The 24,874-nt window shown below is 40.5% G+C and overlaps 4 protein-coding genes across 14 annotated transcripts in view; all 4 read left to right on the top strand.

Annotated features, from left to right (window-relative positions):
• Positions 1-199: 199 nt before the first annotated feature.
• fip1l1b (FIP1 like 1b (S. cerevisiae)) lies at positions 200-10,973 on the top strand. Of its 9 annotated transcripts, none has more exons than XM_027283509.1 (19): positions 200-523; positions 1,645-1,699; positions 3,061-3,127; positions 3,203-3,315; positions 3,516-3,580; positions 3,672-3,779; positions 3,872-4,002; positions 4,095-4,213; positions 4,675-4,773; positions 4,864-4,917; positions 6,419-6,514; positions 7,839-7,938; positions 8,019-8,169; positions 8,260-8,341; positions 8,501-8,626; positions 9,480-9,535; positions 9,743-9,932; positions 10,022-10,168; positions 10,325-10,973. In XM_027283509.1, exons 1-19 carry the CDS (start codon positions 445-447, stop codon positions 10,464-10,466), a joined length of 1,980 nt encoding a protein of 659 aa, XP_027139310.1. In that variant the 5' UTR covers positions 200-444; the 3' UTR covers positions 10,467-10,973. The 9 variants fall into 9 exon arrangements, with proteins under 9 accessions (XP_027139310.1, XP_027139309.1, XP_027139312.1 ...); XM_027283508.1 differs by having other exon boundaries at positions 201-523; positions 10,322-10,973; XM_027283511.1 differs by lacking the exon at positions 4,675-4,773 and having other exon boundaries at positions 201-523; positions 10,322-10,973.
• A 1,416-nt stretch (positions 10,974-12,389) lies between these two features.
• On the top strand, positions 12,390-14,262 carry LOC104937408 (hypothetical protein). Its single transcript, XM_010753630.3, has 6 exons — positions 12,390-12,571; positions 13,036-13,178; positions 13,558-13,619; positions 13,700-13,813; positions 13,888-13,986; positions 14,071-14,262. The coding sequence occupies exons 1-6, from the start codon at positions 12,452-12,454 to the stop codon at positions 14,193-14,195; spliced, it is 663 nt and encodes a 220-aa protein (XP_010751932.2). The 5' UTR covers positions 12,390-12,451; the 3' UTR covers positions 14,196-14,262.
• A 790-nt stretch (positions 14,263-15,052) lies between these two features.
• LOC104937410 (uncharacterized) lies at positions 15,053-21,439 on the top strand. Of its 3 annotated transcripts, none has more exons than XM_027283744.1 (6): positions 15,053-15,248; positions 18,039-18,184; positions 18,337-18,398; positions 18,515-18,628; positions 19,187-19,285; positions 21,181-21,439. In XM_027283744.1, the coding sequence occupies exons 1-6, from the start codon at positions 15,129-15,131 to the stop codon at positions 21,351-21,353; spliced, it is 714 nt and encodes a 237-aa protein (XP_027139545.1). In that variant the 5' UTR covers positions 15,053-15,128; the 3' UTR covers positions 21,354-21,439. The 3 variants fall into 3 exon arrangements, with proteins under 3 accessions (XP_027139545.1, XP_027139546.1, XP_019111862.2); XM_027283745.1 differs by lacking the exons at positions 18,039-18,184; positions 18,337-18,398; positions 18,515-18,628; positions 19,187-19,285; positions 21,181-21,439 and adding exons at positions 15,350-15,495; positions 15,656-15,717; positions 15,838-15,951; positions 16,991-17,089; positions 17,352-17,589 and having other exon boundaries at positions 15,056-15,248; XM_019256317.2 differs by lacking the exon at positions 15,053-15,248 and adding an exon at positions 17,687-17,948.
• A 348-nt stretch (positions 21,440-21,787) lies between these two features.
• LOC113744003 (uncharacterized) overlaps positions 21,788-24,874 on the top strand; it is a 6,269-nt gene continuing 3,182 nt past the window's right edge. The window contains exons 1-5 of the mRNA XM_027283746.1: positions 21,788-22,036; positions 22,149-22,294; positions 22,444-22,505; positions 22,609-22,710; positions 22,792-22,890. Coding sequence (XP_027139547.1) covers positions 21,917-22,036; positions 22,149-22,294; positions 22,444-22,505; positions 22,609-22,710; positions 22,792-22,890 — 529 coding nt within the window. The 5' untranslated portion in view covers positions 21,788-21,916. The remainder of the gene's footprint in view (positions 22,037-22,148; positions 22,295-22,443; positions 22,506-22,608; positions 22,711-22,791; positions 22,891-24,874) is intronic.

Genomic DNA, 24,874 nt, shown 5'->3' with positions numbered 1-24,874 from the left:
TATTGTTATTATTATTAGTAGTAGTAGTACTAGCAGTAGTAGTAGTAGTAGTATTGTTATTATTATTAGTAGTAGTAGTACTAGCAGTAGTAGTAGTATTATTATTGTTATTATTATTAGTAGTAGTAGTACTAGTAGCAGCAGTAGTAGTATCAGATATCAGTCAGTATAAAACATGACGTCCTTCGTCCGCTGGGGGCGCTGTGCGTGTTTCACCGCCGGCGGGACGCTTGACCTTAGCGGGACCCTGAGAAGCTTTTCCGGGTAGAGCAGCAGCACAGTGAGCCGCGGAGGTTGTTGATGAATCCGTGAAGACTTAAAATATCTTCTGCACAACCTGCTTTTACCTGTGAAGGACGGAATTAACCGTGTGTGTGTGTCCGTGCTCTCGCTGACCGCCTGAAGCCGCTGCTCGTGTTTTTCCGCTCCGTGTTTTATCCGGACATGTCTGCGGAGGAGGCGGACAAGACGGCCACCACGGACGCCAGCGCCGGGGACGAGGAGGAGGAATGGCTGTACGGAGGTAAAACACACCTGTAACCTCCGCGGGGACAACACCTGTCCTCTGCCGGAGAGATAAAGGCCGCTGAGCTGTGCTAACAAAACGGCTAACTAAAAACACGGTCTGCCTTATGAGAGAGTTAGCCTGGGAGCTAAGCTAAGCTAAGCTAGCGGCTGTTGGCTTTGCTTTGTCGGCCTTTAGCAGATTTGAACTCATTTTAACTCATTTTAACTCATGTTAACTCGTTTTAACTCATTTTAACTCGATTTAACTCATTATAACTCATGTTAACTCATTTTTAAAGTTAGAAACCAACCTGGGAAGGTGTTAAACACCTCATTTTTAAAGTTAGAAACCAACCTGGGAAGGTGTTAAACACTCATGTTAACTCATTTTAACTCATGTTAACTAATTTTAACTCATTTTAACTCGTTTTAACTCTTTCTAACTCATTTTTAAAGTTAGAAACCAACCTGGGAAGGTGGTAAACACTCATGTTAACTCATTTTAACTCATGTTAACTCATTTTAACTCATTTTAACTCGTTTTAACTCTTTCTAACTCATTTTTAAAGTTAGAAACCAACCTGGGAAGGTGTTAAACACTCATTATGTTGCTCTTCTGTTTGATTTTGTCGGCCTTTAGCAGATTTTAACTCATTTTAACTCATTTTAACTCGTTTTAACTCGTTTTAACTCATTATAACTCATTTATTTAACTTGGAAACCAACCTGTGAAGGTGTTAAACACTCATTATGTTGCTCTTCTGTTTGATTTTGTCGGCCTTTAGCAGATTTTAACTCATTTTAACTCATTTTAACTCGTTTTAACTCATTTTAACTCATTATAACTCATTTATTTAACTTAGAAACCAACCTGTGAAGGTGTTAAACACTCATTATGTTGCTCTTCTGTTTGATTTTGTCGGCCTTTAGCAGCTAAAGAGCGATTTTAACTCATTTTAACTCATTTTAACTCGTTTTAACTCGTTTTAACTAGTTTTAACTCATTATAACTCATTTATAAAGTTAGAAACCAACCTGTGAAGGTGTTAAACACTCATCATGTTGCTCTTCTGTTTGATTTTGTGCCAATAATCCACCTGCTGTTGAATGAATGTTGCATTTTTTTCCACGTTTCAGATGAGTCTGAGAGCAAAGATGAGGACGAGGAGGCCAAACTGAACGCAGCAGTCAGGTATGTAACACCTGTATCCATCCTGACATGAAAAACCTGTGGTACAGGTGTGCTAATTCACTGCAAATGCACAGGTAGTGCACACACCTGTAGCTCTGCTTGACAGCTGACTGGTGCAGTCTGCTTAAAAAATATAAAGATGTGTATATGTACATAGAAGATATTGCAGATTTAAGCACAACACCGGAGAAACGCAGTAGCTGTAGATACAGGATGAAGTTGTGTGTGCTTATTCTTACGTTTACATCATCTTTGCACAGGATTTAAAGAAACTTTGCCCCCTTACGAGCCAGTTCGCAGCCTTTAAATCTAAATGTGACGGTGCTTTTTCCATCACGGCTCCTTGACTTTGCCTGAGGAGATTGTTACTGGATTTTTTTTAAAGAAGAACTACTCTTGAATAAGGAGGACTGGATTCAAAGTGTCAGAGTTTATTATTCTTGTACAAGAAGGAGCGTTTAACACAAAGAGGGTCACAGAGAAAAGGCTCCTCGAGGAGCTCTAACTGTTAGTTCTTATACATTCTTTAAAATTAACCGTCTCAGACACCTCCCTCACTGATAGGGACCTTTTTTGGTTTTCTTCTCAGGAATGAACATTATGTTTCTTGTCTGAATGACACTTCCCGGGCCTGTCTCTCCTGTCCTTGAACTATTGGTTTATAATAATCTCTCCCTGCCAGCCTCAGTAAAACACAGGCCAAATAAAGGAAGTGCACGAGAGAGTTAAAACATCTCAACCTCAGTATAATCCTAATTTTTACAACAGAGATCAGGCTCGCTGAATCACAGACTACTTTTATTCTTTTTATTTTTGTCTTGTCTGTTCATTTATTTATGACTTCTGTTGTATGTTGTTTATATTGTCGTGTCGTTGTGAATTATAGGCGACTTCAGCATCGCTCTGAAAACTTTGTTTTCTGTTGTCGTCTGTCCCGGTTTTGTTTTCAGGCCTCGGCGTCTGGCTCTCTTAGAATTTTTAAAAACACTTTTTTATCAGAAGTTTGATTTCTTGTTACTCGATTCCGAGGTAACATGCATAAGTTATAAAGGCTATCTACCAATGTTTTCTTGCAACATTAACTTTGTGTTTTGATTTATTATTTTAACACATAACATTAAATCGCCTATCCAAGCAGCACTGAACAATTTCAGACCAACCATTTGCTGTTTAATGTTTAATTGTATTTTTATAGATCACATTTGGATAATTTGCACATTTGTCATGTGGTTAGTAAATATTTGTCTTATCTTATATAATATGGAGCCTTAAACGGCTCCTTCAGTAACAGGCTGCTACTCCCACCATGTACGTTCTGTGCTGTCTGTGTATTTAATACTTTTTTTTTTCTTTATCTCCAGCGCACCTGCTGACGCTTCAACAGAAGATGCTGCTGCTCACGCTACAGGGAACGGTGTAGCCTCTGAGGTAAGGTCGCTCGCCTTCCGGTTTTCACACTTCGTTCTCTCTTGCGGTCTCTTAACGTGTCGTGTCTCTCGCCAGGCCACAGGTGAAGCTGCGGGCGAGGATGTCGACAGTGACAGCGACAGCGATGATGATGACGATGACGTCCGTGTCACCATCGGAGACATAAAAACTGGAGCGCCGCAGTACACGTAGGTTCATGTCAAGAGTTCGGTCTGAACGGAGCAATATGTTACGCTGACAGATGGTGGTTAAAATGGGTAACGCGGGACCAAATTCTCTTTATTTTATGTGCCAGCTTCTGCATTTGAGTCTGGCTTTTGTCCACGTTTGGTATTATTTGTGTTTATACGTGACAGTAGATCTTTAATTCTTTTATTCTTCCTCACAGACCTTACGGAGCTCCACCTGTCAACCTCAACATAAAGACGACAGGCTCCAGACCTTATGGACAAAGTATGGATCTCTATTCTTGAACATGACCTGACGCACAGAGCGTAGATATTTATAAATGGTTTCTGTAAATGTTGTTGTTTGTTTTTATTAGCCACCAAGCTGAAGGGAGTGGATTTGGACGCTCCTGGAAACATTAACGGAGTTCCAGTGCTCGAGGTGGAAATGGAGTCCTTCGAGGAGAAACCCTGGAGGAAGCCAGGTCAGTCTGTGTGTTTGTGTGTAGCTGATAAAATGTCCAATTCTTTATTTAAACATGTGCAGTGCTTCACAAGTTTTGTGTGTTTTGTGTAGGAGCGGATCTGTCCGACTACTTTAACTACGGCTTCAATGAAGACACGTGGAAGGCTTACTGTGAAAAACAGAAGAGGTTGCGGATGGGCCTGGAGGTGTCTACTGTCGGCTCGGTGACGAGCAAGATCACGGTGAGAGAGCGGCTTCTCATCAGCTAGTTCCAGTTACTGACTATCACATGAAATATAATGATAATAATAAGCTCGCTTTGTGTCTTTCTTAGGTGCAGCAGGGTCGGACGGGCAACGAAAAGGACATGTCCAGTTTGCCCGTTCACACTTCTAAGCCAGACTTCACCTCTCCAGTCAGCCTGTACAAGTCCGCCGTCACTCAGGTCACCAGGTAACACTTCTGCTTTCCATCCTCGCAGTGCAGTATGCATGAGAAGTTATGTGTACGGAAAAAGTAGGTACGCTAAGTGTAAATGTGTTTCCAGATCACCTGTTTAAAATGTTTTACACTCGGCTGACAAAAGTGCAAAAGTTGGTGTGTTGATTTTAAAAAATGTCTCTCCTCCCAGATTAAAACATCAGATCCATATTTCCATCGTATTTTCCACATGATATTGCACACAGTTTATTGGCGCCACCACCTGTTTATTTCGACAGATTAACGCCTGATATTTACGCAACAGTCGTGGGTGGAAACATGTAAACATCTGGGAATTTCTGCGCTACATTTCTAAATGGAAACTAGACGAGGGAGGGCTCGAAGAGGAGACTTAATACTCGAGTAAAGGGGAAGGGATCACACCTTGTGTCGTAGTGATATAACCGCTCAGTGAAAACATTCCTTGTGTTTAGCTCAACACGCTCAGACGCTAACTCGACACACACCTGGTCACCTCCAGGCTTACCTGTGGTCCCCGTGGATAAAATAGGTCACCATCCCATGGGCTATATGTGAGTGTTTGTGTGCGTATGTGTGTGTGTGATAGGCCCGATGTTACTCTCATCATCTTGACCCCTGTCCTTTGTTTTTCAAAATGGTAGGATCTCTCCCCCTCAGTGGACTGGCCCGCCTGTTCAGGACATGTCCTATTATACGTAAGTGGTCCCTGCAAAGGTTAAACGGGCCTGATGGGGGGAAAAAATGTGTAAATGTTTAAAAATAATAACACGGGGCCTGGCGTTTTTCTTGACCATGAAACGTGACCACAGAAAAACTCCCGGCGCTACTTCCAAGGCCCCCAGAGATTCTTTCTCTTTGCCCATGTTTGTGTCTTTTGGGATGTTTGATGTGCATGTGTCATGACGTAGAAAGTTGACATGAGTTAGAGAGACAGCAGATCAGTGTAGCTCAGAAAACAACCTTAACAGTATGGAAGAATTATCCTATCTTTATTCCAGAGCGCACATTTTCAGTTTGAGAGCATGATTTCGCCGGTCTCGAGCTCACATTTTAGAAGCTCACACGTCAAGCTTCAATGTGATCGCCTCAAGAACATGTCCCTCTGCGGCGTCTATGTATATATGTCTATGTATATATGTCTATGTATATATGTCTATGGAAGTGTCTGCACAGACTGAAGGATGTCCCGCCCTGCGCTTAAATTAGTGTGTTTCACCAGCCAATAGGGAGACAGCTAGAGTCTGGCCCAATCTTGGGTGTGTTCCTTCACGCTTTTTGGGCACTTCGCAGATATAAAATTAGAAACAGTCTACGATAAATGGAATCATACGGTGTCTAAACGACGATAACTCTTTTTAGGATTATTTAAGATTAATTATACATAAATAAACCGGCGTCTTAAATAGGTGACGATTCAAATAGCTGGCTAGTATGGTAAATTGGTGTATTTTTAAGAAAGGCAGTTTTACAAACAGACCATATACCCGCCCCTGCGAAGTGCCCAAAAACCGTGAAGGAACGCACCCAAGATTGGGCCAGACTCTAGCTGTCTCCCTATTGGCTGGTGAAACACACTAATTTAAGCGCAGGGCGGGACATCCTTCAGTCTGTGCAGACGCTTCAACCTGAGAGGACGTGCTGTTTTGAGCGCGAGCACATTAGATCTGAGTGTGAGCACGAGGACAAATAAATCTGAGCATGAGAAGGAGAAATCATGCTCTCAAACTGAAAATGTGCGCTCTTGAATAAAGATAGGATAATTCTTCCATATAACAGGAGGCTCCTAACTTATTTGATAAAAACCCTTTATCATCCCTCCTTCATGAGATGTTTAGTTTGTGCAGGATGTTGATGTTGGACATGACACACAGAGTGAATATGAGTGATGGTCAAAACCTTTTTAAAAAGTCAAGTTAGGCATTAAAATGTCTTTTTTAGGGGCTGTGTCTGACACTAGCAGAGTGTTTAGAGCTCTGAAGGACTGAGATAAAGTCTTAAGAAGCTCAAGATGTTTCAAGTCTTGTTGACACACTCAGAGAGCCTTCAATCCTACTTGATGTTTATTATCAGCGGGTGCTGTTGTTGCATTATCTGCGCCCACCCGCCTACAGGCATATGTTTCCTCCCCAAACCTTGTGCTCTGCCAAAACTTTTTCTCATCTGTTGTCCCCTTCGTTTGGTGGAACGTCCTACCAGTTCCTACCAGATCAGGGACGACCCAGGTCTTCAGAGGATGTCTCCTCTCTCACATGCTGACCTCTATCCCCCTCTAGAGCTGTCACTTGATCCAATGTGAGTAGAACTTGTTGCCGCACTAACATGACCATGATTGTTTCCCTTCTTTGTGAGTCAGCTAAATGACTGATTGAGAGGTGTTTCTAATATTCTGGCCCTCTCCTGTGTCTGTGTGTTTATATTTATATGTATATTCTATATTAGAAACACGTCAGTATAATGTAGTCAAGTTCAACTCTACTGCTAACTACAACCTCAGTAATAAACATGGTAGTTGAATGAATACCTCTTTGACGGTGTCAACAAAAGCTGAAACATTATGAGCTCCTTAAGAATCAGTGTACCTGATAAAGTACCGTGCTTAACAAATGTATTAGACCACCACTCGATGTAAAGTTTATGCCACAGCTGCCCTAAATAAACAGCATTGGTAAATGTTTCTGTAATGGTTAATGCAGCAGTATGTAATATAATTATTATTGTTATCTGTGAACTTTCAAATTTACTGTTTTCCAAAAAAACAACAGAAAAAATGTGATTTTAAGATGTTCAGATTATAGTTTATATCAATTTTAGTGGTTGAATATTATGCTTGATTAATTTCTGACTAAAATTTGGGTATAAAAAGGTGGATTTTTTATTTATTCACTGAAAATTAAATAGTCCGCATTAAAGCATTTCATGTTGCTGGATGGTCTCTGACAATTTGTTAAGCACTGTATCTTCAAAAACGACAAGTCTGCCGCAGTTGGACTTTGTTCGTAGATCTGCGAAGACGTTTCGCCTCTGGTCCAAGAAGCTTCTTCAGTTCTGACTGACTGGGAAAGATTGTAGAACTGCCCATGATGGTGGAGTGGTGGGATCTGTGATCTTTCCTGGGGTAAATACTCAGACTCCCCACCAGTCAGTCAGAATGGAAGAAGCTTCTTGGATAAGAGGCGAAACGTCTTCGCGGATCCAAGTCCAGTTGCCCCAGACTCAACGTTTTTAAAGAAAGACGACCTGGACGACTGAGAACCTTCAGACTTATTGGTGTCAGTATACTGTTGGCCAGTTAGTAACAAGTAATCACAGATCAGAAATGTTAAATTAGGTTTGGAGATCAGGGTTAAATGGTGTCATCGTTCCATATTTGGTCCACCAGAGAGTTCAGACGATTCGATTTTGACACTGCTCGGTCACAGCTCAAACACATCTGCATCAAGATTGTTTAAACTCAAAGATCCAGTGTCAGTCGGGCTGTGGAATTGATTTAGAGCTGCATTGTCATGTGACTTAGATTTGTAGTCTGTGAGTAGACGGTGTGTGTGTGTGTGTGAACATATTTGTTTAAACTGCTCAGTGCCTTGATTTCTTTTTAATTTTCTATCTCACTTCCCAGGAAGACGAGCGGTACTATAGATGTGATTGGCGGACAGACAGCCACCATCAGCCGGGTCGAAGGCCGACGCAGACACAATCTAGATGGCAACAATATCCAGGTACGCAGAAGCAGCGCGGACGCTCGCCGCGAGTTTTATTTCAAAGAAACGACGCCGACTGTGTCTGTTGATCTCTGCAGGTGATCGCTGAGCAGTCAGACGCCGAGCCGACTCCGGCGAAGATACCTCCCTTCTTTCCTCCCGGACCAATTCCTCCAAACATACCGCCTCCTCCTTTCCTACCTCCACCGCCCAACGTCAGCACTGCGCCTCCACTCATCCCCCCGCCCAGTAAGTTCTTCACCATCGTCACGGTGGATTTTAAACATCCTGTTTCATTGTTTCACTGTGTTTATTCTCTTCTCCTTTTCTCCCTCGTAGGGTTGCCCATTACTGTCCCCCCTCCTGGTTTTCCTCCTCCACCCAGTGGGCCTCCTCCTTCCATCATTCCCACTATGGACAGGTAACACACCCATAAACACACACACTCTAAAGGCTCTGTTTTTCTTTTGGGTGCAATGACTGTGTGGGCGTCTCCAAACGCACCTGCTGTTTAGGTTCATGTTGGTGCAGCAGCAGAGGGGCGGAGTGAAGGTGATTAATATAATAAATATACTCTCAGACAGTCACGTCGCTGGTCTCATCACCCTGAAACAACTGAGCCAGTCACAGTGAAGGCTTCTTCCGGATCCCATCGAGGTCTGGAAGGTGCAGAGCAGCACCACAGATCTGCAGCCAGAGGCCGATGGTATACAATCGCATCAATCCAGCGTTGTTTCAGTCTGTATAAAACTGCATAAAATGTCACATATACACATCTCAAAATGTGACACGTTTGCTTCGTAATGCATTTCTAGAATAAAACACTCAAAGCGAGGCTGGATTCATCGACGTCAGGCAGATACTGAGTTATTTGTGGCAGCCTGCTGTCGTGTGCAGGTCATTAAATGAAAGTAAAGGTGGTGGACGGCGGTGCGTAATGACACCGAGCTGCACATCATCAACAGATACGTCAGTCCAGCTGCCTTCAAGATGCTGCACAGATTTATTGAAGCATAGAAGAAACTTTTCATACGACAGATGATCGCTCATTAATTTGATAAATGCAGAACGTTGAAACACGTTAAAATTAGTTTTTGATGCTGATTTATACATGAAAAGCTTTTTTTATTAAACAAGATCAAATATTTTAGCTTGAACTTTAAAGAAAACGGCTGAATTGAATCAATTAAATATATAGTAAGTGAAGTTTAAGGATCGATGAACATTTAAAAAGATGAACTACTCGAGTGATTCTCTGCGTGGATCAAAAAGTTTTTCTTCATCTCTACTGCAGAAATCATGTGACTCATGCCGTGAGTTCAAAGTTCACATTCTTCATTAAAAGCTTTAATTACAAAACTTTTGAACTTTATGACCCTAAAGTCGAAACACAAAGACGTGAAGGGACCAGAAACATTTCAGTAATATCTAAAACTTTAAAAAACTCAAACTCACAACCAAAAAGGAAGAAATTTTATATTTTATCTTTTAGTTTCATGATGTCGCCCTCTAGCTTTGCATTAATTATGTATAATGTTTCCTTTCTTCTGTACCCACAGCGGTCACCCAGGAGGTTATGACGGACGCTCTGTTCCTCCGTATCCGTTCCCTCAAGGTGAGAAGCTCTGCGACGTAATCTGTTTGTAATAAATATGGAAAGTAATGACTGAAATGTGTTTTAAAACAGTGCAAACGTGGATATATTGAAAGATTAAAGCATGTCTCTTCATGTCATTGGTTTTAATTTTCAAAAGTTTAACTGGATTTAAAGTCTCATTTCCAGGAAACGTTTCAACACAAAGTAACAAAGTCATTTTTCTAGGTGCATATCCTCCACCCATGGCTGGAGGTGTGCCTCCTCCTTGGCCCCCCATGATGGAAAACTCGAAACCCTGGGACTACTATCCCCGTCGAGACGACAAGAGAGACAAGGAGAGAGACCGACCCCGAGAGAGGACACACGAGCGGGAGAGAGAGCGAGAGCACAGCCCCTCAGCGATGAGCTACACCAGGTGAGAGGGTCGAAAACACAATGTGTTCATTGACTGTAACGCACGCAAACACAACAGAGTTTAACATCTTGTTCTTTGAACTCCCGCAGCGACGAGGAGCGGTATCGTTACCGCGAGTACCAGGAGCGCGGTTACGCAGAGCGACATCGCGACCGGTCCAGCCGAGAGAAAGAAGAAAGACACAGAGAGAGGCGGCACCGAGAGAAAGAGGAGGGACGCCACAAGTCCTCTCGCAGGTAGAGACACACACACAAACACACAAAACGCCTCCCCTGAAACATGGACTGTAGGCTAATATCTCCTTGTCCTTTCTGTCTTCATCCCTCTGATCTCCTCCCTCCTCTCCACCTCTGCCCTTTTCCACGCCGTCGCCCGTCTCCTATCATTAGCAGCAGTAGCAGGAGGAGGCACGACAGCGAGGAGGGCGACAGCCACCGGAGGCACAAACACAAGAAGAGCAAGAGGAGCAAGGAGGGCAAAGAGGCCAGTGAGGAGATCAGCGCAGACCAGGAGAACCAGGAAGCCATGGAGTAGAGATCAGCACCTCCTGTCTGTCCGTCTGTCCCTTCGTGTCCCCCCCACCACCACCACCAACATGAGAAAGAAAGGAAAGAAACACCAAGAAGTCAGAGTGATCGATGAGTCCTGTCACTCCCCTCGCCATCAATCTCACTTCTCCTCCACCCGGCTGTCGTCCATCCTCACCATCACCTCAGACGGAGAGTGGATGGAGTGGAGGAGGTGGTAAAGGAGGGATGGTCCTGCTCTTTATTTCACGAGCTGACATCAGACAGGGCATCGATCTGTGTTCAAACCCTTCCTCGCTCTCTCCTCGACTCCTCATCCCTCCTCCTCCTCTCGGAGCCCTGCTGTAACGACGAGGTCAGACTCGGAGGTTTCAGCGTACGTCACGGCGATCAGCAGCTCTTTTTTTTTTTTCTGTCGTTTGTTTGTTTGTTTGTTGTCCTTTTTGTTCTGTATGAAGACGTCTGTAGAGAAACTCTCAGTTTAAGTTCAATTAAAAAAATACACTTTTGATAAGACGAGTGTCGTGATTTACTTCACATAACTGATTCATATTATTATTTCACAGGCATCGTGGATCCTATAAGTCACCTTTAGGGTCTGAGGTATAATAATAAACAATTTTCTATAATTTATCTTTGAATTATTTTCAAAAAGAAACACTGATCAGTGACTGTGTTGCTGCAAAACAAAATGTCTCTGGCATTACCAGCAGGCGTGGACAAAGTTCACGTGAACTCAAATGAATATTTAATTTGGAAATAAGACCAAACAAAACGTTTGGCTGGACTCGTGACCTCAGTGTTACTAAAATCTACAGTCTACAAACATACACAGACATGCAAGAAGTAACTAGACACCTTGAATTTGAATGAAGGTGTCTATTTACTTCTTGCATGTCTGTGTATGTTTGATTTATGGTTTCAGTTTATTTGTCCTTTTCTTAAGCTTGTAAAATATGTATTGGTTTAAATTAAACTGCCTTATGGCATACTACATATATAGACAAACTAATTACAAGTTCAACATTATGAATGGATAAAATATGTATATAAAATATGCAATATACAACACATATGCTGCTTTTATGCATTTTTATTTATTAATTCAGGGTTTTCTTGTTATTTGAGCTCTTTGGTTGTTTTATCGGCACACTTTTCTAATGCAGGACGAAGCTGTTCTCATCAGTGCCTTTGTCCTGTCAGATTTTACAACATTTCATGATTAATAACAATTATATTCCAGACGATAACATCTAGTTTGGGAACCAAAGCCCAAGATTTGCAGGGATGAGATTTAAATATCTCATATTTATCTCAATATCTGAAGAGAGTAGAGTGACTGCCATTAGGAGAGTATTATTATGATTATTATTATTATTAAATAGGCTTTTCTATGCAGTTAGATAAGTGTGCTTATATTTTCATATTAAGAAATAATAGTATCAACTAGTTTTATATAGGAAAGTGAAAGTTACGACGCCGCCATCCAGGGGGGGGGCACAAACAAAATGTAACTTTTCCTATTATTACTATTATATACATATTTCTTAATATGAAAATAATAAGCCCACATTAATTTAAAGCATGCGAAGCCATTAAGATAACAATAATATTAAAACCATAGGTCTCCTAAGCCCCCCCACCAGGGGCCGCCCACAAACGGGGAAAGATGCTCAAATGTAACTTTCACTATTCTTACACTAAAATGAGTCAGTACCATCATTTCTTAATATGAAAATAATAAGCCCACATTAATGTAACTGCATATTTAATAATAACAACAATAATAATAACACTAATACTTTAATAAGTCAAATAAATCATGCCTGTAAAAGGTTCAAGAACTGTTACGTGTGATCAGATCGATACATTTCAATGCCTCGAGCAGGTCAAAGTCCCCCTCCTTTGTTTACATGAGTTCCCAGGATAGTGAATACATGTTCAGGAGTAAGTAGCTGAGCGTGGAAGACAAACTAAAAGCAGGAAAGAGCCATGCTGAGGATGAAGTGTGTCGCTGTTGTCGGGTTGCTGAGTCTTCTCTCGATGGGACACTCTGCTCCTCTGAGCGGCTGTGACAGTCTGATCAAACCGATATCTGTCAGCAGTGAAGATGTAAGTGCTCCACGTCTGTTTTCAGGTTCAGTTAGGAGGATAAATCCTCTCTTTGAGTCTGCCAGCTGTTTTCAAATCTGGTGAGATTTCAGGGTCAGTATCATTGTCTTCCTGTCCTCTTCAATCATACATCATATTCACACAACCTCTACTGTCTTCAGTTTTAAATAGACCTAACTTATAATCAGTTTTTTAAAGATGTGAACTTAAATCCATAACTTACTGAATAACATATTTTTTTTAGTCTGACATCGCTGCAGACAAATATTTTAAAAAATGGGACTGTGACTCGGTGAAACATGTAGAAATTAGGACTGTTTGACCAGCTGTAAAAGTCTAATAAGACTGTGCTCTTCCAGAGTTTGCAAAATACATCACATGCCATGGTTTTATTGGCCTATGCATGTCTAATTTAGTATATCATACAAAGGTTGAAAAACACATATTCTGTCTGAGTCCTGCAGATATTGGGGAGTTGGCTGTACATCGGTGGGAGCTCTGACCTCCCGGGAACTCGCTCCTTGGGCCGTCTGATGACCAGCGTCTCATTGAACGTCACTGCAACCGCCCAGAGCAACATCCTGAATATCGTCCAGGCTCAGAGAGTGTAAATCACCAGCACACACCATCACAACACGACACTGACGGCTGCATGTTTCTGCTGAAATAAGGCGTTAATAGTTTGTAAAGCCTCTGGTTTGTATTTTAGCGTGTTTGTTGAGCATCTTAACACTAATGTAGAGTATACGGTACTTTTACTTTTGGTACTTTAAGTATATTTCCTTGCAAATAGTTTTGTACTTTCATGTAAGAAACGTTTTTATTGCAGAACTTGTGTTTCCACACACCAAAACAAGCTCAAAGACGCTAAAGTTGCGTGATAAAAGCTACGTGTACAAAACTGAATACACGGTTGCAGTAATTTCTGTATATCTGCTTCATTTATAACATTATATTTGTATATAACTTTATTTTTTCCTTCACAGATATGGCCAGTGTTCCAAGCTAGTATACAACGTGACTTTTGAAAACAGCACAATGTCAATTGGTGAGTGATGAAGAGACTTTTTGGAATTCGAAATCTTTATTCAAACAATCACACACACACACAATTTCTTTTTTCCACAGAGCAACCTTTTTACCTCAAAGAAGGCTACCTGCCGACTGACTGCTCCGACTGTCTGGTGGCCTATGAAGAAATTACAGCTGGCAAAGATAAATTCACCAGTCTTCTCCTTTTTAGTAAGGCATCAGTACTTCCTCTTTTTAGTATTTTTTAGTTTGACATTGTTCCTAACTAACATCTTTACCTCCAGGCAGGAGAAAGAGTGTCTCAGCTGCTGATGTGGAGATGCTCAGGAGACAGGCAGAATGTCTCCAGATGCCATCGCCTATGATAATAGACACAAACTACGGTGAGAGTTTTGTCATTTTTCATCATGTCGTACAGAGTTTGTTTGTTTTGTGACTTTTTTTTATTTTTATTTGTCTGTACACAGAAATCTGCCAAGACAACATGCCATCCCTCGGCGGGCTCACTGCCTTCCACTCCTTATTGGAGAACAAGGTGGGACAACGAATAGCAAGACTCCTGGATAGTCTTTTTGATATGTTTGTGAACTGATTTATTTATATTTAATCATGTTTTTTACTGATATACATAAATAAATAATAAAATTGAGATGGATGAACTAGCATTTCCTTCTTTTATAATAAAAGTAATAGTCGCTTATTGTTTTATCTTATTTTTTTGCTTTTTAATGTATCACATTATGTACTGAACTATAAGATAAGTTCACAGCAACACTTATGAATTACAATTACAAACAAGCAAATAAACATACTATGCCAAATCTTTAATAGCAACTTAAAGGTAGCTATTATTATTTTAACAAACCCACCAAGATTGGTGAGTTAACTCCTTGATAGTATTAGAAGGCCTGTTGAATATTTAGAGAAAAGGGAATGTGTTATACATGCAAACTCTTCAGAACTAAGAGACAGTGAAAATATATTGTCATGTTAAAAGGTGACTGATGTATTTTGCATTACATGGCAACTTTTCGACAATTTAATCCTTATTGATAAGTTAACATTAGGTTTGGGAAAGCTCTGTCCACTTCCCCGTTGTTCAAAAGAGGTTGATTTAAAGCGTAATTATTCACAGATTTAAGTTTGTAGTTTTCTGGAACGTCTTAACATCATTTTCTGTGGATTTGTATTTGAGTTATATCGAGGAGGTAAATCTGTGTATCATCTGCATAGAGGTTGATAAGCGATATGATGATTTTGGATAATTATTTATCATGATGGCTATTATGAGCTTATATAAAGTGACACATTACTCTGAGTGAGCACACAGTACCAATAAACCTTTCACTTTATTCACCTTTAAGCCAGATTTCATTACATCCAGTATGTAAACAAAGCACAGGGGGACGAGCCATTGAACCTCACAGCACCAGATAAAACTCGAGGTAGACACAGTTTACTTCACGCTACAATCAGTGCAGTACACAAAGACACAGATTTAGCTTCTTTGTGTGAGTGCTGAAACATGATGGGGTTTGTTCTCATTGCTGCGGCTGTGCTCAGTCTTCTGTCTGGTGGACAGTCAGCTCCTGTGACCAACTGTGATAACCTAACCCAGATTATTGAGATCCAAGGAAGAGAGCAGGTAAGATATACTCTCACCTCACCTGTCACCTGTCTCTTACTTGGATCTTTTAATGTGAACATTTGTCTTTATAAAACTGAGAGAGACACCATCTGTTTCAGCTGCTGGGCAAGTGGACGTACTCAGCAGACAGCTCACATGAAGCGGGATCCCAATCCCTGACAAAGCTGTCCCTGGGGACCACCTGGGTGAAATACACCGCTGCTGAAGAGAATGACACCATCAATGTCCTTCAGTCTCAAAAAATGTAATATCAACCTTAAATTCAAGGTTTATATTTTAAAAAAATATGAGCTTGCATTTTATTCCAAACCACAATGATCACAAGCCAAAGTCTTGCACATTGATTTCTTAAAAAAAAGATTTCGGTTAGTAATTTCACTTTTTAAAATTCCTACTTATTAAAGGTTTGGAACCTGCTTGGGTTTAAGATATAGCATGACCTTGGAAAACAACACTCTCTCTGTGGGTGAGTCATTCTGTTGAAACACAGTACAAACAGTTTGAATAGATTTGGACTTTGTGTCCAGCATTGCAACATCACTTTGTCCTTGTGCTGATGTTTGTTTATGTATGTATGTATTCTCAGAGGACCCTCTCACTGCCTCCATGGTCCTGCTGAGCACTGGCTGCCCCGACTGTCTTGTCATCGCCTCAGAAAACACCTTTGGACGAAGCGCATACGATAGTCTCATGTTGCTAAGTAAGAATTAAGATATACTGACTGATAAGATGAATTCAAAATGTTCTTAGAGTCATATATTCAGTGGCAATGCAGTTGAAGACATTTGAAGAAAAACTCTGCCGACACTGTCTTAGTTGTATAACAAATTTATTACAATAAGTTCAGTATCATAATCAAGTAAAACGTTACTTGGAGAGCCTTCAGCCAAATAATGAAACTCTCCTGAACTATGCGGGGCAAGCCCTTACATACAGTGGAGGTTGTAAATGATTGTAATTTAAATACATACATAAACACACTTGACAGTGGCGCCACACATACATTAACACACTTGACAGTGGCGCCATGAACACACTTGACAGTGGTGCCACACATACATTAACACACTTGACAGTGGCGCCATGAACACAGTTGACAGTGGTGCCATACATACATTAACACACTAGACAGTTGTGCCATAAACACACTTGACAGTGGTGCCATACATACATTAACACATTAGACAGTGGTGCCATACATACATTAACACATTAGACAGTGGCGCCATCCTGGCGGCTCTCCGGTACTCCTATCCAAATAACCTCAAAGTCAGGATTGAGCAAAATAACAGCTAGCGACACAGACACGTATCTCCGTGTAAACCATTTGTATATAATAGTACTAACATTAGTATGTAACTATGCACCTATGTGCAGACACCTCAAGAGTAAGCGTGAATTGGATTTGCACTAACAGCTAAGTTTTTACACCCTGCATGAAATGTTAAACTTGGGGGGCAGTATGGTCAAACTTTTACCATATGTAGATATTAATGATAATAATGAATACTTTATTTAAATATATAGGGGGATATAAAACATTTAAAACATAAAACAAATATTTACATGACAAAACACATTGTTAAAGACCCTTTGAAGGAGCCTAAGCTGAGAGCCACTGGACTAAAGTACTGATCAGGAGCACAAAGTTATCATCCTATGAGCCTGTGCATAAGCACTAGTACTGTATAGCTCATTTGCATACACTTGTTCTCTCTCTCTCTCTCTCTCTCTCTCAGCCAGGAGAAATAATGTGACAGCTGCTGAGATGGAAGAGTTTAACAAGCAGGCTGAATGTCTGAACTTGCCATCACCTGTTTTCCTGGACTCAAAAAAAGGTATGAACTTTGACACGTGTAATCTGGCTTCAAGAATTTAAAGTCAGGTTATGTTTTCAACAATAATAAATCCCCTGAGGCTCCTGTTCAACCTTCACAAATTACCTTTTATAATGTGTAACTGATGTAGTAGCTGCCCACGAATCTTCATTTATGGATCTGAATGAGAAGAGATTTCTTTTAAGAAACTTAAGCACACGACACAAGGAAGCTAAGAAATCTTTACTTTAAATTTTTGTATAATTCTTCTCTGCCTCTACAGGTTTCTGCACAGAAGAGTCTCTCTACCAAAAAACAGAGAATCTCACCAGCATCGCGAGCGACAGTTTCCAAGCCGACTGAGAAAAGGGGGAATGTGGATTTCCTCAATATTGTCGATCTTGTCTCAGGTTTGAAATAACGGAAGATTAAGATTGTTAAAAAATATCATCACATGCTTACATAATAAAAAGGGCTGTCTAAACAAAGTTCTGACAATAAAATTACTTACTGGAAATGTTTTAAGTTTAATCCATTATTTATTAATAATAATTATTAAATATTATATTACTTTCAGGCTCTTGATCAACTTGCCACCTTTCAACCAGATTTCAACACATATGTAAACAAAGTACAAGGGGACGAGTCAATGAACGTCACAGCACCAGATAAAACTCGAGGTTGACACAGTTTAGTTCACGCTACAATTAGTGCAGTAAACAAAGACACAGATTTAGCTTTTTTGTGTGAGTGCTGAAACATGATGGGGTTTATTCTCATTGCTTTGGCTGTGCTCAGTCTTCTGTCTGGTGGACAGTCAGCTCCTGTGACCAACTGTGATAACCTAACCCAGATTATTGCGATCCAAGGAAGAGAGCAGGTAAGACACACTCTCACCTCACCCGTCTCTTACTTGCATTTTTTAATGTGGCCATTTGTATTTATAAAACTGAGACGCCATCTGTTTTAGCTGCTGGGCAAGTGGACACAATTAGCAGAAAGCACAGACATTACAGGATCCCAGGTCCTGACAAAGGCGTTCTCGGAGACCTCCTGGGTGAAAATCACTGCTGCTAACGAGAGTAACACCATCAATGTTTTTCAAGTTCAAAAAACGTAATGTCAACCCTAAATTTAAGGTTTTCTATCAAGACTTTGAACTTGCATTTTGTTACAAACTTCTAACTGTCCATTTGCACTGATTTTTCTTTTTAAAGAATTTCAGTTTGTAATTTCACTTCTACTTTTTCTCTTTCTACTTATGAAAGGTTTGGACGCTGCTTCAGTTTAAGAAGTACAATGACTTTGGAAAACAACACTCTCTCTATGGGTGAGTCGTTCTGATGAAACACAGTATAAACAGTTTGAACAGATTTGGACTTTGTGTCCAGCATTGCCACAGCACTTTGTGCTTGTGCTGATGTTTGTTTATGTATGTATCTCCAGTGCGCCCTATGACTCTTTCTGAGGTCCTGCTGAACACTGGCTGCCCCGACTGTCTTGTTATCTCCTCAAAATACACCCTTGGACAAAGCACATACCGTGGTCTCCAGTTTTTGAGTAAGAATTAAGGCGTACAGAGTACATAAAAGATGAAATCAAAATGATCCACAGCTGAGAGTTTACACCCTACATGAAATGTTAAACTTAGGGGACAGCATGGTTAGACTTTAACAGGTGTAATTCTATGAAAAGTAATGAACGTTATTTATTTGAATACGTTACTTAAATAAAATATATACGTGGATATGAAATATTTAAAACATATGAAACAAATATTTAAACATTTAAAAACATAATAATCTTATGAAACACAACACATTGTTAAAAATCTAAATATGGTGCCATTCCAGTGGAAAAAATAATGTAGTAGTTACACCTAAAGTCACATAACATGATGTAAAACTATTTAAACTCCTCAGATTAATCTTGCTGAGAAACACTGGACTGAAGTACTTAACTATGAAGTAGTACAAAGTAGCTCCACTGATTTAAAATGAACATTCTGTGTCATATTGTTAGATATAACAATGAAATGTTATATTTGTCTTATTTCACTTTTTATAATTTAGATATGTGTTAAAAAAAATGCATACACTCGTTCTCTCTCTTTCTCAGGCAGGAGAAATAAGGTGACAGCTGCTGAGATGGAAGAGTTTAAAAAGCAGGCTGAATGTCTGAACTTACCAACACCTGTTTTCCTGGACTCAGATAAAGGTATGAACTTTGACACGTGTAATCTGGCTTCAAGAATTTAAAGGTATTTGACAATATATCCCCATTTGTACCAGATGTTGTAGCTGCTAGAAAATATTTAAGATGCAAGTAAATTTTTACTGATAGGTAAATGTTAATTTCAAAATCTAGATTAACTCATACTACTACTACTACGCCTCCTGCAGTTTTGTTACTGATGCACCAGGATCACCCACCGACAGCCCCATCTACTCCCATGTAAACCGGAGAGGAGAAATTTCCCAAAAGAACACAGGGCACCTGTTCTTTCTCTCTCTTCCCAGGGCACATTTTCTTAACTTCAGACACTGAAATTCAGCATTCACATGGTCGACAAGATGAGGATGCTCACGGTCATTTGGGCTTTTTGATACGACCTACCGTTTGGCATTAGTGTCCACTAGTTGGAGGGGCTTCATTTAGAGATTTTCTGTGTCTCTCAGCAGTCACACACACACAGACAGAGCACAGCTGCAGTTAATTGCTCTGACCTGCAGCTGACCCTGGTTGCTCGGCAACCTCAAGCCTGCCTTTGACTGACTTTATTGAAGTCTCTGTGCTACTGCACTGTGAATAATAATGTATGGGCGCGACGGGGCCACAGTCAGACACACTCTACATTTATTTAGACATTTTCCAGGTTTACTTGTCATCTAAATCTAATCTATGCTTCCCTTATTTTGATTGTTCTACTTACAACCTCCAACCAACCTCAAAGCATCCAACGTCTGGTTGGTAACACAGTGAAAGTCCAAAAAGCTCATATGCATCAACTGCTGTAGATGATGGATGATGTACATGATGGAGGCCTCAATGGGGTAGTCATTGGCAGCTGGTTTTCAACAATCTTTTCTGCCTTTGCAGTTGTTGTCATCTTGTTCATCTCGGCTTACGGTGTCCTGCCTCTCTGAGGGTCCTTTCTTCCCATGAGATTCTAGTAAGAGACCTCCAAGAATACTGAAGCTCTGATGCTGGGGTGTATGTTGTCTTTGATGAATGTCCCTCTTCAGATTTTAAGCTTTTCTACACCCTCTTCGGCTTCAGTTCTTTGTTAATACAATGAAAGCGAACACTGCTATCACTTCCTCCAGGCTGCACTTTGGTTAGGTGGCTGAGGCATAGTGCTTTCTTCACTATCCCACAGGATGGTTAGGCCTTCACTAGCTTAAAGTCGGGCTTTCATTCTTTGAGCCTTGGCATCCTCGTCATCTCCTTCACCCATGGTCACAATTTTATAGAACCGCTCTGCTGTTTTATCTTCGGGCACTTGGATATCCACAGCTTCTTTGCTTCTTCTCATGGGCTTCCCCTGACCTCCCATGCCACTTTTATAATAATAATAGCCATAATATTATGACTACCTGTCTAATATTGTGTAGGTCCCACTTTAGCTGCCACAACAGCCCTGAACCATCGAGGCATGGACTACTAGACCTCTGAAAGTTTGCTGTGGTATCTGGCACCCAGATGTCAGCAGCAGATGTGTGGCTTCCATGGATCAGACTTGTTTGTCCATCACATCCCACAGGTGCTTGATTGGATTGAGATCTGCAGAATCTAGATGCAGAGTCAACACCTTGAACTCGTTGATGCGTTCCTCAAAGCAGAACATTGCCCAAAGCATCACACTGCCCCTGCTGGCTTGTCTTCTTTCCATAGTGCATCCTGATGGCATGTGTTCACCAGGTAAGCAATACTGGCACACCCGGCCATCCACGTGACGTAAAAGAAAATATTCATACGCAACAAACTCCAACTGAAGTTAGATCACAGAATAACAGGTTTTCACCTAAAAGGTCAAACTTCTCCCTCGACGATCACTACTTAAATCTCAAAGAAGTGAATTTGGGTCTTTGTTTTTCACTCCACCTCTACAGGTCTCTGCCCAGATGAGTCTACCTCCCAACAAACAAAGACCATTGATCTCACCAGCGTCACGACTGACGAGAATTTCTCCAAGGTGATTGAAAAAATTCTCGGCAGTGAAGATGTAATGAAGGAAATGGTCGATGTTTTCTTCAGCAGTATGACTGGATTAACAGAAAATTAACATGGTCAAAAAATATCATGACATGCTTACACAATGAAGAGGCTATCTATGGATAACTGTCAATAAAAATGATGACACTAAATGAACATGAATGCATCTTTTACTGTTTGTTTTGGAGCAATTCTGATTTATTTAATTTTTCTGTCTGTAAAATCTTCAGTCTTCAGTGTTTGTACTATATGTGTTTTGGACCACTGGGAAGAGGAGGTTTTCAGGCCCAGTGCCAGGGAATTGTGGTGTCGTGCCAGAACTGGAGCTGGACAAGAGGGCAATGTAATCGGGTTCTTTTTTTATTTTTCTTGGTCATAAATGACATCTAAAATCTTGGAACTTTTGCTGCACTAGTTCTCCTGGTTTTGTTTCAACGTGAGGGCACAGTGCCAATAAATTCATTCACCTCTCAACCAGATTTCAAAACATATGTAAACAACGCACAGGGGGACGAGCAAATGAACCTCACAAGCACCAGATAAAACTCGAGGTTGATGCAGTTTATTTCGAGCTACAATCAGTGCAGTACACGAAGACGATCAGATTTAGTTTCTTTGTGTGAGTGCTGAAACATGATGGGGTTTATTCTCATTGCTGTGGCTGTGCTCAGTCTTCTGTCTGGTGGTTGGTCAGCTCCTGTGACCAACTGTGATGACCTAACCCAGATTATTGAGATCCAAGGAAGAGAGCAGGTAAGACAAACTCTCACCTCACCTGTCACCTGTCTTTTAAGCACTCATTTTCTGCATGTTTTAATGTGGCCATTTGTCTTTATAAAACTGAGAGAGACACCATCTGTTTCAGCTGCTGGGTAGATGGACGAACTTAGCAGAAAGCACAAATACTTCAGGATCCGGATTAATGTCATCGCTCGATGTGGGGGGCTCCTGGCTGAAACACACTGCTACTAACGAGAGTAACACCATTGATGTTTTTGAAGCTGTAAAAATGTAATGTCAACCCGAAATTCAAGGTTTCTATCAAGACTTAGAGCTTGCATTTTGTTCCACAATGATTCCAAGCCAAAGTCTTGTGTCCTGTCTTTTTTTAAAGAATTTCAGTTTGTAATTTCACTTTTTAAAATTTCTACTTATAAAAGATTTGGACGCTGCTACACTTCCAGAAGTACGAAGACCTTGAAAAACAACACTGTTTCTGCAGGTGAGTCGTTCTGATGAAACACACAGTACAAACAGTTTGAACAGATTTGGACTTTGTGTCCAGCATTGCCACAGTGCTGATGTTTGTTTGTATGTATCCCCAGAGCAACCTAAGACTGCTTCTGAGGTCCTGCTGAAGACTGGCTGCCCTGACTGTCTTGTTGTGTCCTCAAAATACACCTCTGGACAGGGTCTCCAGTTTTTGAGTAAGAATTAAAATGTACAGCAGGTCTTTAATATATTACTTCAGGGATGTCTTATTTGTATACACTTGTTCTGTCTATGAGGCAGGAGAAATAAGGTGACTGCTGCTGAGATGGAAGAGTTTACCAAGCAGGTCGAATGTCTGAACTTACCATCACCTGTCATCTTTGACTCAGATAAAGGTATGAACTTTGACACATATAATCTGGTGTTAAGGCTTTAAAGTCATGTTATTTTTCAACAATATATCCCCTGAGGCTCCTGTTTATCCTTACGGAAGAGGGTTAGGGCCACATAAAAAACAATTTTTCCTCAGAATTCTGATTTTTAAGCTGTGGTGGAAACTGCTGCTGTTATGGGCATTTGTTTTTATTTTTCATTTTTAAAAACAGTTTTATTAAACCCTTTTTCTTAAAAATGGTTCTGTGGTCTTGGTTAGCTCGATTGGTAAAGCATCTGTTGCCAAGGGTTCAAATCCAATGTCTTTTTTTCCCCTCAAAATTCTGACTTTCTGAATTATTTTGAGAAGAAAATGCAAAAAATCTGAAAAAAGTCAAAGTAAAAAAAATGTCAGAATTTTATTTTTTCTAAATCTGAATTTTGAAGAAAAAAAGTCAGAGTTTTATGGAAAATAAGTCAAAATTTTGAGAAAAAAAAGGCAAAAAATCAGACAGGTTGGATTCGAACCCTGAGCCACTGCAGCAAGGGGCAGATGCTCTACCAAACTGTGCTAACCAACACCACAGAAAGATGGAAGGAAAAAAAAACGGTCCAAATTCTAAAACAGAAAATATATTTTACGTGGCCCTGATCCTCTTATGTACATCCTTCACAAATTACCTTTTATAATTTGTAACCGATGTTGTAGCTGCTAGAAAGTATTTAAGCTGCAAGCAACCTTTTGCTATAGGGAAATGATCATTTCAAAGTTTAGATTAACTGAGTCTTCATCTTTGGATCTGACTGAAAAGAGATTTCCTTTAAGAAACCTAAGCACATGAAAGAAAGCTAAGAAATCTTTACTTTAAATGTTTGTGAAATTCTTCTCTACCTCTACAGGTTTCTGCCCAGAAGAGTCTACTAAGAACACCACTGATGTCAACACTGCGACTGACGAGGACTATTCCAAATTGGTTGGAGATATTCTTGGCAGTGAAGATGGAGTGAAGGCAGTTCTCAATATTCAGTAGCATAGTTTATTTAATAGAGGAAGATTAACATTGTCATCCAATGTCAAGAGGCTGTCTATGGAGGATTGTCAATAAAAATGATGACACTAAATAAACATGAATGCGTCTTTTACTGTTTGTTTTGGAGCAATTCTGCTTTATTAAATTTTTCTGTGTCTGTAAAATCTTCAGTCTTCAGTGTTTGTACTACATTTGTTTTGGACCACTGGGAAAAGGAGGTTTTCAGGACCAGCGACGGGGAATTGTGGTGTCGTGCCAGAATTGGTGCTAGACAAGAGGGCAATGTAATCAGGCTCTTTTTTATTTTTTATTTGTCATAAATGACATCTAAAATCTTGGAACTTTTGCTGCGCTAGTTCTCCTGGTTTTGTTTCAATGTGAGGACACAGTGCCAATAAATTTATTTACCTCTCAACCAGATTTCAAAACATATGTAAACAACGCACAGGGGGACGAGCAAATGAACCTCACAAGCACCAGATAAAACTCGAGGTTGATGCAGTTTATTTCAAGCTACAATCAGTGCAGTACACAAAGACGATCAGATTTAGTTTCTTTGTGTGAGTGGTGAAACATGATGGGGTTTATGCTCATTGCTGTGGCTGTGCTCAGTCTTCTGTCTGGTGGTTGGTCAGCTCCTGTGACCAACTGTGATGACCTAACCCAGATTATTGAGATCCAAGGAAGAGAGCAGGTAAGACAAACTCTCACCTCACCTTCACCTGTCTCTTAAGCACTCATTTCTGCATGTTTTAATGTGGCATTTGTCTTTATAAAACTGAGAGAGACACCATCTGTTTCAGCTGCTGGGTAGATGGAACGAGCTGAGCAGAAAGCACAGACGTTTCAGGATCCGGATTAGTGTCAACGCTCCATGTGGGGTCCTCCTGGGTGAAACACACTGCTGCTAACGAGAGTAACACCATCGATGTTTTTGAAGCTATAAAAATGTAATGTCAAGGAATCTCCCCCCCTT

This window comes from Larimichthys crocea, chromosome X (assembly GCF_000972845.2).
Source record: "Larimichthys crocea isolate SSNF chromosome X, L_crocea_2.0, whole genome shotgun sequence".
In the NCBI taxonomy this organism is placed as follows: Eukaryota; Metazoa; Chordata; class Actinopteri; family Sciaenidae; genus Larimichthys; species Larimichthys crocea.
The sequence above is the reverse complement of the archived record's forward strand: the minus strand, read 5'-3'. Positions and strand labels throughout refer to the sequence as shown.